The sequence below is a fragment of the Zingiber officinale genome, chromosome 2A, assembly GCF_018446385.1.
Source record: "Zingiber officinale cultivar Zhangliang chromosome 2A, Zo_v1.1, whole genome shotgun sequence".
NCBI classification, from domain to species: domain Eukaryota; kingdom Viridiplantae; phylum Streptophyta; class Magnoliopsida; order Zingiberales; family Zingiberaceae; genus Zingiber; species Zingiber officinale.
Genome location: NC_055988.1, coordinates 172,387,697 through 172,400,371, shown reverse-complemented (window position 1 = coordinate 172,400,371; position 12,675 = coordinate 172,387,697). Strand labels below are relative to the sequence as shown.

The 12,675-nt window shown below is 40.2% G+C and overlaps 2 protein-coding genes across 4 annotated transcripts; both read right to left on the bottom strand.

Moving 5' to 3' along the window:
* Positions 1-343: 343 nt before the first annotated feature.
* On the bottom strand, positions 344-5,393 carry LOC122043297 (GDP-mannose transporter GONST3-like). 2 transcript variants are annotated; one of them, XM_042603863.1, is made up of 3 exons: positions 5,055-5,393; positions 4,759-4,829; positions 344-1,724 (listed from the first exon to the last, which is right to left on the bottom strand). In XM_042603863.1, the coding sequence occupies exon 3, from the start codon at positions 1,722-1,724 to the stop codon at positions 507-509; it is 1,218 nt and encodes a 405-aa protein (XP_042459797.1). In that variant the 5' UTR covers positions 4,759-4,829; positions 5,055-5,393; the 3' UTR covers positions 344-506. The 2 variants fall into 2 exon arrangements, with proteins under 2 accessions (XP_042459797.1, XP_042459796.1); XM_042603862.1 differs by lacking the exon at positions 4,759-4,829 and having other exon boundaries at positions 5,055-5,392.
* A 353-nt stretch (positions 5,394-5,746) lies between these two features.
* Positions 5,747-10,488, bottom strand: LOC122043298 (cell number regulator 5-like). Of its 2 annotated transcripts, none has more exons than XM_042603864.1 (5): positions 10,289-10,488; positions 9,436-9,606; positions 6,820-6,993; positions 6,168-6,394; positions 5,747-6,081 (listed from the first exon to the last, which is right to left on the bottom strand). In XM_042603864.1, the coding sequence occupies exons 3-5, from the start codon at positions 6,986-6,988 to the stop codon at positions 5,917-5,919; spliced, it is 561 nt and encodes a 186-aa protein (XP_042459798.1). In that variant the 5' UTR covers positions 6,989-6,993; positions 9,436-9,606; positions 10,289-10,488; the 3' UTR covers positions 5,747-5,916. The 2 variants fall into 2 exon arrangements, with proteins under 2 accessions (XP_042459798.1, XP_042459799.1); XM_042603865.1 differs by having other exon boundaries at positions 9,436-9,567.
* Positions 10,489-12,675: the final 2,187 nt, after the last annotated feature.

The following is a 12,675-nucleotide window of genomic DNA, read 5'->3' as shown; positions in this document are numbered from 1 at the left end:
ATGAGCCCTGCAGCCGTGGAGGTGGCCACAAGAGCTGCCAACCTTAGTGATACGAGTAAGAGGGTTACCGTTTGATGCCACGACCTGCTCTCCGTCTTAGTTTGTTTCCCGTTCTTGTCTGCCATTGCCGGAGAGGAAGAATCTGTGATCGTTACTACCAAGAAGAAATTAAGTGAAGGATGGGATGCGAATTAGTTTTTTCGCCCTGGCCCCCTGTGTCGAAGGACCGGGGCTGCTTAAGTGATTGGCATTTTTCAGAGGTTAAAAGACGAAAAGAAAAGAAAAGAGGAGTCCAGTTGTGTACGTAGTTAAAAGACAAAAAAACAAAGAAAAAGAAGGAAGATTATCTAAACATCATTATCTCGAATTTAACTGAACATTAGCCAAACTCAAGTAATTGGAGTGAGGTCTTTCTCCATGTCTGTCGTTCATTTACTGAAGTATAGACAGCTAATAAAGGGGAAGATATACAAGAGCAATAGCTCATCTTGGATATTGTTCAGATTCTAATATTCGACCTGAGTTTCCTGCAAATTTTCTGGAGGAAAATCTCTCTTTGTCCCTCCCGGCGCGTGCAACAGATCGTTCGTGATTCCTATCCTCTGCGTAACAAAAATAGACAATTTTGAGCTTGCTGTTGTTGCATGTTCAACTTTGTCAGTCTCTTCAGTTGCCTTCATCTCCAACAATTCCTGCTGCTCCTCATCTTTGTTTTCAGTCTCGGTCTCAGCTTCTGGTTTCTGGGGCCTGGTGGTTGAGCGTTGGTATAGAACGCCTCCAAACATGCAGATTAGTAGGCCGATTGTACCGATCAAGGTTGAATGCTTATCCCATATGACCAAATTTATCACGACGGTGAGAAGCTTGTTCACGATACCGAGCACCGTGAAACCCGTCGCTGAGATTGCTCTTCTGCAGGAAAACCCAAAGAAGGATATCGCCAAGCCAAACAAACACGACAATGCCACCGGCAAAATCACACTGAAAGAGTGCCACTTGTATTCATCTGATATATCATGCGTAATCTTTTTTAGCTCCCCCATTATAAGCAACTCCAAGGGGAAAAGCATCAATGCCTCCAAGTTGTTGTACAGCACCAGACCCCATGTGTTGAGCCCTATGGTCATAACGACATGCTTTATGTACACAAAATCTATGGACATGCTCACGAGATAAGCCATGGCCCAAGCATAAGCAGTCACTGTGAACTGATAGTCGGTGAGCACGTAGACAACACTGCCTGCAAAGATGGTTGCAAGAGAAAACCATGTCTTGGAAGAAGGCCAAGGCTGCTTAAGAAATGCAGACTCTCCAACAGCTACGAACATGGGAACCACCGACCGAAACACAATAAATGTATCCACATTGGCATGGAGGAGCAGCTCGCTATTGGTAAAAAGTGACAGGTAGAAGATGATTGCAGCAGGTAAGAACTTCCACATGGTAACGAGGTCCAAACGATCATGTTCCATGAGCTTTAACCAACCGCAGAGCATAACACCAAATGCACTAGTAAAGTATTGTAAAGCTGTCAAAGCACCTGGATATGGAAATTTCATGACTGCCCATTTATTGATTATGGACAACAGAGATGCAGATATACAATAGCCAGCAGCTACGCCGTATACTGATGCTTGATGTGCAAAACATAGTAGAGTGCCCTTCCAGAATGAAACACTTGAAGATGTTGAAGAGTTTTCCAGAATCACATCATCGCCAGACATCTGGATAGCAGAAACCATAATCATCACATAACATGAAATTTATAAAGAGATGTATGGGAAAACAAAAGAATGAAGAAAATGACTATTACAAAAATGGCAATAAGAAGATAGACATGCTACAAATGAATGACTCAACATTCAATCTAGAAACATAATTATCATTTATAGCTTCAAATGAAAGACCCAGAATCTAATCAGCAACTGATCTTCACTTATCATTTTCATACCTTCTTTGTCCTTGACTAAACAAAAATAAATTATTTGTCACCTGTTCTTGAGGTTTTCCTTCCACATATGTTTCAAGGAACAGTATGAAACAGAAAGAAATTGAAGCTTCAATGATAATGTGAATCTTCTATCTCAGTAAATCATGGTAAGAACGGTTGAAATGGGTAATCATGGTTAAACAAAACATATAAAATGAAAAATTAACTCATTTTGGACCGATCGATTCAAGTGTCTCCCTAGAGAAAGAAACTACTAGCTGCAGCTCCAAATCTTTCAGTATGCTTATTAAAAGAAGGAAACATCACTATTGTCAAGTTATCAGACACTCGTGTCGTTTGAACATTATTCAATCCCATTGATCTTGTAGATCACAGTTGATGTGGCGGAATCCTATAGCCTCCACATGGTCCGTATGGTCAAAAGTCATGTTGAGCAATCTGTCAAAGTCAAAGTGAGCCATGACCCAAAAGGAATTAGACCCAATCCAAATGAAACTCGGGTCTGATCGGACAAGTCAGATATCATGTCTCGGCCTCAGTTGTCGACATCTCCCTCAGCATCCTCCATGTCTCGGTCTTAGTTGTCGACATCTCCCCGGACTTAACCTCAGATTCAGCCATCTCCCTTAGCATCCTCCATGTCTTGCCCTTAGTTGCCAACATCTCCCCAAACTTAGCCTCAGATCCAGACATCTCCCCCGGTATCCTTCATGTCTCAACCTTAGTTATCGACATCTCCCCAAACTTAGCCTCAGATCCATACATTTCCCCCAGTATCCTCCATGTCTCGGCCTTAGCTGTCGGCATCTCCATTGCCTCAACATCAGATTCAGATATCTTCTCCGACATCATCTATGATTCGACCTCAAATCCTGACCTCATCCATGCCTCAATCTCAAATACTAGCATCCTCCCTCTCTCGATCTCAGTCTTCGATATCGTCCATGTCTCCCCTCAATTGCCGACACCTTTCACGCATTAGTCTCAGATCCTGACATCACCTATGTCTCGGTCTCAATCGTCGACATCCAACAGCCAACTTCGTCTATCTTCAAGATCACTCCACATCAACGTCATTCCTCATTCGTCCTCATATCGAACCCACACTAAACCCTAAGTTACAAGGCTGTTTTTCCCAAAAGATCTAGACAATGACGACGAATATTTCAGAACACGTGGGTGAATAGAGAAAGCGAGTATGTGGTTATCAGATCTAGTCTTCTATATTCCGTCCTTCAAACACATGGCACTTAGTGGACGAAAGAGGCAGTCATCAGATCTAGTCTTCCTCATTAGCGTGGAGATGCTCTTCTGACAGCTATATAAACCCTAGAGAATGGTAAATGCCTTGAGATCTTTACTTGAGATCTTTGGTAACTCTCCCACACACTCTCTTTTTCAACTCCATCAAATTTCAACTTACTTCTTCTTTCTGCTCTACTCTTCATAGCTCAAGCAACCCTAACTTGAGGGTCGGAGTGGCTTACCAGGATCTCTCCTGCGCCAGTCTAACCCTCTGTTAATGTGTATTTCAGGTCTTCCTCATCCTTTATACCGACGTCTCCGGAGAGCACGCACGTCGGATTGTACGTTGACTGGTGGCTTGACCATCCACGGTATTCTGGAACAACAATCATAATCTATTGTCTATAACACCTCATAATTCATCTCTGTTTTAACTTGATGTCTACCATATTGTCCATTCTGATGATGCATTATGCAAAATGATCACCACTGAATACCCATTTGTCACAAAACTTAGATATATGCAAAAGCTGAGCTGTTTCATGAAAAAGTCATACAGAAAAAGGCAACAAAACACAAAATTCCCAGATTCACAAAGATGCCAGAACGTGTTCCAAAAGAGTTATTGTATCCTTCTGCTAGTAAAAGTAGTAAATCCAACTAAAATTGTACCAAAAATTACAGCAATATTTTTAGTTGAGGAATAATGTAACCGACAAACAAGTGCTTACATGACACAAGAACTACATAACAATCACCACCAGCACAATCATCACGAGACTGCTGATCGTCTAACAACTCTTTCTTATTAACAATCCATAAAATATTCATCGTGCATAATGATGAAACAGAACCGCTCAAAGAGAAATCGCAGGTCTTCAAAACCTAAAACTCTGGCAACGAACTTGAACCAATGATCCATGTAAGCGCAGGAGTGCTTAACGGGAAGACATTACAAATATTAAACTGATAAACTAATGGGAAATTTTACTGATACAGGAAATATCTAAGCCTCCCTGTAGGTTTGGAAGGTCAATCGTCTTACTGAGGTGGATGTCAAAGTCTAGATGGGTTAATCCGATCAGATTATCCTATAGGATTTTTTAATACCTACCCGACTCCAGGAGCTCAGCTCTCCCTGACTCAGTGTCCCACTCAGTCAATCCAGATACAATAAGTCGGCTGGATTCTCCCGACTCCAGAACCACAGCTCCCCCAACACAGTGCCCCGCTCAATCAGTCCAAATACATTCAGCCGATCGAATTATCCTGACTCCAAGGACTTAACTCCCCCCAACTCCTTGAAGATGAAGGAATCATATCCCCCGACTCAATGCTCCATTCAATCATCTGAGATCGCCCAACTCCCAGGGCTTTGCTCCCTAGACCCTGCTAAGCTCTGCTCATGCTTCGTGGGCTAATACCCTCATAAATAGAGCACGTAGTGTCAGAGCACATGGAACAAGACAATTATATTAATACAGAATATGAGCGATGTGACTGTTGGATATGACTAAGATATTGCAATGTGATATCGTTCCTTTTCCTCCCTCCTTCGTAACCTTGCAGGCATTGTAGGGCTGAGGTCTTCTTCCCGTCAACCTAGAAGTTAGCTCACCGATGGTTCACCTATCTGCAGTTTCAGTCAAGATCACTTATCATCCATAAATTTCTAGATACTGGCACCACACAACACATCCAGATCCAGAAGACCAGTAGCCAAGAATCAAAAAAAAAAAAAAAATCACACATCGAAAAAGGAAAGACGAACCGAACGGTGAATGATGCACGGAAGGAAAGCCAAACGTAAAATCAAGAAATCCCTATGAAAATCACAACGGCGAGAGAGAGAGAGGACCTCGAAGGAAGAAGGAGGGCTTTGTGACGCCGAAGCCTTTGGTAGAGAATGGAGTGAACACCGGCGACCGGCGACGAGTAGATCTATCGGAGCCGCGCTTTCCCGTCGGGCCGATCATTCAGCCCACCATGGCCATCTAACGGCCGCGAAATTTGATAACAATGGAGTCTTTCCGATAATTTCACTAAGAAAGATTCACGTGTGCAGCACGTGCATATTCGAAACATAAACTCTGGCCCGCGTCCTTCGCTCTTCATTGCCACGTAACCCAGCCCGTGTACTCTTGTCCAAAAAACCCACGTCAAGAAGCGGCGACCGCTGCGAGGAAGGCCGCCGGCGATCTCGCCCCTCCACGTCGAACGCAACAGCGAAAGCAGAAGTGAAGCGGGTCTGCATCGCGGCAAAGGCGCGAGCCAAAGGGGAGGAATCCTCCCCGGCATCCGCAGCCAAGTCCATCCTCGGAGCCTTCGGCGGAAGACATCCTGCACCGCGACTATTCCATGGCTGACTAGAAAGGAGGAGGCAGCGAGGAAATGGATCTTACAGACCGGAGAACCCACACCGGCACTGGCAGCTTCTAAATCAAGAAGGCGGCACCTGAAGAACGCGGAGTAAGGCCGGAGTTTGACGTCGGCGAGGAAGAACAATGGCCGACGCATTCAAGCAGAAAACAGGAGAAAGAAGAGATCAAGTGGAGAAGAAAGTGTAACAACCAAAATGGCAATCAAAGCACAGAAACAACCACACTGCTACAATTGATGTTATCATACTGAAAAGCATGAACAATGAAAGAACACTGATAAACCAATTCAAGAACCGTGAAGTATGATATTTGCTTGTATTTCACACTCTGACTAAGGCATCACCTCCCATCGTTCTCCATAGTCTGAGTTGGAGGAGCAGCAACAGGCGAGAGCGCCAGAGTAGGGCAGGAGCCATTCGACCTCTCGCGAATCTCTCGGTACTCTTGGCAAAGGGCACACAGATGGCAGAACAAATGCGTGGGCAAGTCGCCGCAGGGTGCTTCCTATAAATTACATCAGCCATTGAGTCTTCTTCATCTTGATCGTCCCACTGAATAGAGTCTGGCTATATAAATTTCTAACCACCTACCTGCAGATTGTATTTCGCGCGGAGTGTCTTACGATATCCACAAGCGTAGCAAGCGACCATCGATCCGGGGACTCCGGCAAGTAGGCCTCCGGTGAAGAGACAACAGAGGCTGTTGACAAGGCCCCACAAGATGAAGTGGGTCATGCATGACCCTGCCAGTGTGCCAGACCCAAGGAACTCTGCATTCTTTCCGAAAAGGAAGCAAGGGCAGACAGTGCCAACACAACCTGAAATAAGAGAAAACTTGTCAATGAACTTCCTCATAAACTTTTCATCTGAGTCGAAAAGAATCTAGCCAGAACATTTCTAGGAACACTCGAGAAATGTATGATCACGAAGATATGGCTTAGATTTCAGGCAAAAACAAGAGTTCGCAAAAGGCATGCTATGCCTTGAAGATGAATATGCTACTCGCTATGAGTGGAATGTTCAAAGTGAACACACAAATCTTCAATGAATGTAAACTGCATATGAAAATTGTCATCATAGATAACGAAATGGAAACTGATTTGAGCTTAGCCTAGAATCTCCATGTTTATGAGAAATTTTGTGGTGTGATATGAATATTATCCTTTTTCTATTACATGAAAAAAATGCACCTTGAATTTTATATTCTTCGTAAACAAGGATCAGAGGTCAGAAAGTTGCATACAGCTCTGCATATCGTCAAAGCAAGCACAGATTCCAGATGACCATTGTGTTGGATCCTGCATTGTAGATTGGCGATAGGGAACACCATTTGCAGGAGTATTTTCGGTGTCGGTATCCTCCTGATCGAGAGGGATATATGGAGGAGGAACATAGCTGCCTGGTCCTTTCATATTAACTGAAAATAGATCATATAAATAGCTTCAGGAGATGATTCGAATGAACTTTCAAACTTACAAAAAGAAAATAGATATCTTATGAATGTAGAAGATGCATTAGAAAGATCAGCAGCATCAATAGTTCAGTATAATAATCAACCAACTGTTATTTTCATTCAAGCAATATGATGAGGACATTGATTAAATCAAAGTAAGAAGGATTTAAAGTCCTACAAAAACACAAAGACCATATTTTAGATGTTAAAATGCTAACTGACTAAGTTTCCACACCTTTTCATTATTTATATGCACAAGAGATATGATCCCTATTAGGGAATTGAGAATACGAATTTAATTGGCAGTGTATATAGATAGAACAAAAGCAAATTTATCCTCAGTGATTCATTTCCAACATAGGCATCCATTACATTTCCACAATAATGTAACAAGCAAAAGAGGATCCAAATATATATTGCTATTACTCAGAGAATGTGACTATGTAAACGATATGCCCATAATTTCATGTATGATGTGTAAAACTTCAACCAGAGAAGTAAGAGTGCAACTATCCCAAATTAGTTCTGAAGGTTGGTGAAAAAGAAAGAATATGTAATATGTTAGATAACTTACGACAAAACTAAGAACCTTTGTTAAATCTTTTGTCTGACTAGACGGCTTGAAGGAAGGCAATAACCAATTCAGTGGCCCAATGAGCCGTAAAGGATCTAAATAGGAAGATAGCCACACCAGAATAGACAGAAAATAAATAAGAAAATATAAATCTGCTTCCTTATTGTCTATTAGGGAAGATAGAGGATGATAGAGTGTAAAGTGCATGTTGCTTATGCTGTTTGCTTGGAAAGAAAATATAGAAACTGAAAAATACGCAAAAGATCATCTTATCCATTGTATGATCATTCATCTTGCTTGCCACCTAAGTGTAGTCCTGGACACATCACCTGGAAGGCTGGAAAGTCATTCCTCTCCTTTATCTCTATTCTTGAAAGACATGACACTCGCTGGATGCATATGACAAAGAAAACTCACTGGTTGGTTGTCATCCAAGCTCGCTAATCAAAGCTTGCAAACAATCCCTAACCAGAGAGACGAGCAAAAACTCGAATGTTGCTAGAGTCAAAGACTGCATTGCACGTAAAAATGCATCCCAATTAATCAGATATACTAGGAAGAATGACAAATGAAAAGAATTTTTTAGGCCAAGGAATTTAAGAACTGTATTATCAGATTTTGGTCTCAACTCAAAAACACATCTGGCTTGATAATATGAGATCAGCCAGCTCCTTCCTTTTCTTCAAACATTCTGTCATCTCCCTCTAAGACAATTCATGCCTGGTTTGATTTGGAGAGCGTATGGTTTGGTTTAGAGATGATCTGCCATAACGATGGCATAAACATAAATGTTGATGTCTGAAATGCTCATGCTGCAAAGTTGGTCCTTCCACAGATCAAATATAAAACAGAAACAAAAAGTTGGTTGTTTCCATAATGCGACACAAATAGAAAACCACTGCACAGTCCCCCACTGGATTTGAGAATTTCTAATGTTTTCTCTCTTAGTGCTTTCTTGAAACTAATGTTTAACTCCTTTGATTGAATTAATTATAGCTTTGCATATATATGAATTCACCAACTGTGAACTTTGTGACTGATGGAAGGTTAATTTCAATTCTTTTCTTTTCAAATCTGTGACCTCAAACTTGATTTCTTCCCCAAGGTTTGTAAACTTTCTTTGTCAATGGTCATAGAATAAGAGAGTTCCTGAATCCGCTTCCAGTGTGACATGGACACTTGCCTTTCTAGAAGTGCTATCAACTACTAGAGAAGTTGCGCAATCAGGTTTGGAATAGAAACATGCATGAATCAAAGATATTGAAAATAAGAGCTGAAAGGATAACATCAGAAGGTATAGAAGAGAAGGAGAGCATTTTTGTGTGAAACGGGAGAGAGGGTGCAACTATATTATCTCTATCACAGTGGAAGCTTGCCAGAGAGACCAAAGGAAAGCCTCCTGTAAACTAGACATTCTAGAGAAGTGGAGTACGAGAAGGTACAAGCTTAGTAATTAAATTTGTGGATCACTTCACCTGCATTTTCTTCCCAGTTTCAAAGAAATACGATTGGTAAGACAGAAAACATTAAAAAAAAAATTCATCTTTTGATCCTCCCTCTTTCTATCTTTCCTCGACCTTTCCCTAAATTATTGAATTCTAACATCAGAACTAACAGATAGAACATACGATCATATATAGAAACCTCCACAAACTACAAACTTCACTAAATAACACAAACCAGATCCAAAATAGAGTGACAAGGTTCGTCAAAGAATGCAAATATATGATTTGCAGAGTGACAGGAAGATGCAGAAAATTTCTTTAAAAAAAATCCAAATATGCGTAAGTTTCTAACATAATAAAAGTGGAATCATATTAGATTTTTCTTACCAAGCGGATGAACCAGTGGAAATAGATCAAAGAGGGCTTGCACCAATCTAATTGAAGCTTCGATTGCTCTTCTTCTTGTCAATCATCAATTGAATGGATCTAGGTTCCCAGATCAAAGCAGAGAAGAAAAAACTAGAGGACGAATTACAAAATGTTATTGTACAATGGAATCTGCATGAAACAATGGAAATTGCGTGAAACAAAGAAACATATGTATATATGAAAAAATATATAAAATTGGTATTTTATATTTTAGGGATTTTTTTAATTTAGACCCCAAAATTTGCATTTTAAAGTATTCCCCGAAGTTTCTTAATCAAGTGTTGAAGATTTCCATCGGAAATGAACGAGAATTCATGGAAATACAACAAAAATTATAAGAAAATAAACAGATCCTGAAGCAAACTGTGTTCCTCCACTTCAATCGCATAAAGCAGTCGGAAAGTGAGCAAAATACTCGGGCTCGAAAAAAATATCAGTTTTAGGGGCAATAACGAGAATCAATGACAAGGAAAAGGAAAAGATCCATACTGTCCAGGAAACTTTTAACAGCAATTCGAATCCGATAAAAATCTAGATGGCATACATATAACAAAAGGGTATTTTTCTTTCCTATTAGCAAGCAGGAACTTGGCCTCCCTTAGGGCTGAACAAACCGATTATCTAAACTCCCAGCCGTCGATCCATTCTAAGATCGCAACAAACCAACAAAAACACGACTCAACAAACACCAATAAGCCAAAGCGCAGAAACCAACAATAAAAAAAGCAAGGGAGATCCACCGGGGAAGGAGCACAGCGGAGATCATCAAAAAGGGAGCACCTTGAAGCAAAAATCCAAGCACAAATCGCACCTTGTTTAGCTTCCACCACAGCCTCTAACTTAAATCCCGCATCCACGCGAAGAAGAGACGATCCCTCGCCTTTCGCTTGGAGCGCCAACTATACGGCGAAGAAGTTAAGGGACGCACGGAGAGGGTCAGATACAGCAGAAAAGGAACGGGAAGCGAAGGCGGTCGTTGGATTCGGTGTAGCAGCTCAGGGCCGGTTGAAGGCTAGGCGAAAAAAAATTAGGCCTATATTGTTTTAAAAAAAAAAAATCTTGCAACGATGGATTTAATTTTTAAAAAAATAAATTAAAATGCTAATTTTTAATAAAAATTATATAAAAATTTTCAATTTTAAAATGCGAAATTATTAATTAAAATTTTATATTCATAATAATTTTTTAATAAAACTATTAAATTTTTTAAATTTTCTTGGGAACCATCTTTCAAATAAAGAAAATAAGAAGAATGAAATAAAACAATAATAGAACAATAATATTTTCATCCTCAATTTATTATCATTCACGAAATACAAAAAGTAAATAGATAAAAGAAATATCAGAGTATGATGAAACTAATTATTATCATTTATTATGAATTAAATGAGTCTTTTTAGACGTTGATATAATGATGAAAAGGGGTCTCATTAAAGACGGGTCAAAGTAATAAAAAGTAATTGACATGGATGTCAAAGTCAAAACAACTAAAGACTTAGGATCATAGATAAGACGAAGTGGGTCGAACGGGCCTCTAATGCTAGTCCGAATAGTCATCCTCCAAAAACTTGCAACTGGGGTTAAGAGACAAATGGTAAATTTCTTGGCCCATCATCTTGGTTGATCGGAAGACATGTTCGGTTGGACAAAAGGTAGTCCTCCGACAATAAGAAAACCAAGTGAAGGATAGGCCGGGGATGTACTTGTCGAGCGGCTCCAATTGGCCTACAGTGGGACCTGCCTACATCTCTCATCATACTCATTTGGAAGTTTGTGCCACCAACAACAGATCATGTCCAACAGACATACTTTAAAAGCTTCTAACATGTCACATCATAGATTTACATGGCCGCTTAAGGAAATATATCAGAGACACTTTTTAACTTGTCTTTTCCTATGACGCTTTGGAAAATATGCATATGCTTTGAGATGCAACCAAGTTTTATCACACTACCTCATTTTACGTTATTGAGCTCTATCTCCTATTATATTATGATCTATACTTAAATAAATTTTATCTTATTTTATTATTGTTAACCATATTTTTTTTATCTTCCTTCTCGTTTGATATTTTCATATCGTTTAACTTAAATATTTAGGGGGCGTTTGGTTAAATGATGAGAATGACTATAGGTATGAGTTTGATAGTAAGGTGGAATGTGAATGGGAATGGAAATGAAACTCATCTAGTTATATGGGTTTTGTTGATTCCCATAAATTTAGAAATCATTTCCAAATTGTTATTCCCAAACCCACAATCCAAACACTATATTTTACTATCATTCCATTCCCTCATTCCCAAACCCATCAACCAAACACCCCCTTATTGTTGTTTAAGTACATGCTCGTATCATCTTAAATGTGTCTCTCAGAGTTTTCCCTCAATAAATACAACTCCGACTTTCTCTCTAATACTCTCATTTCTTATTCTGTTCATGCTCATGTATCCATCCAAGCACTTAATCTTTTAAAAACGGTATAGACCTATACCTAAAATTCAGCCCTGTAGCATCCCCCCTCTCTTTCTCAGGCGTATTTTTCTCAATCCTTATTTTTGTTGCTCAGTGCAGTGGTAAGGGCGCTCAGTTGCGTCCCAAGCACCCATGGTTTGATTCTCAATTACAACATATTTGTAAAGATTTTTTCTCCAAATAGGACTTGCAATTAAGGGATGCTCGATGCAAGTGCTTCTCGATTTATCTAGGTGGTCGATGGAAAACTTCTGTGGGCCAGGCAGGTCACCCCAAGGTTGACGTTACCCAACCTGGTTAATCATTTTATTTATGTAGTTACAAGGATTTTTCCTCCAAATGTGACATGCAACTAAAGGATGTTGAGCTTCTGGATTGTCCGCCGCAAGTGCTTCCCGATTTACTCTGGTGGTTGGTGAGAAACTTTTGTGAGCCGGGCTGGTCACCCAAGCTCGACGTTACTCAGCTTGGTTAATCATTTTATTTGCGTATTTACAAAGATTTCTTCTCTAAATGAGACTTGCAACTAAGCGATGCTGGACTTCTGGGTCGTCCACCGTAACTATTTCCCTATTTATCCTGGTAGCTAGTAGAAAACTTTCATAGGACCGAGTCAGTTATCCTAAGCTCGACGTTATCTAGTCAGATTAATTTTTTTTATTGCTCAGTGTGTAGGTGGGATGAAGCAAGGCACGTGACTATAATGTATTAAACTAAATCAGTATGA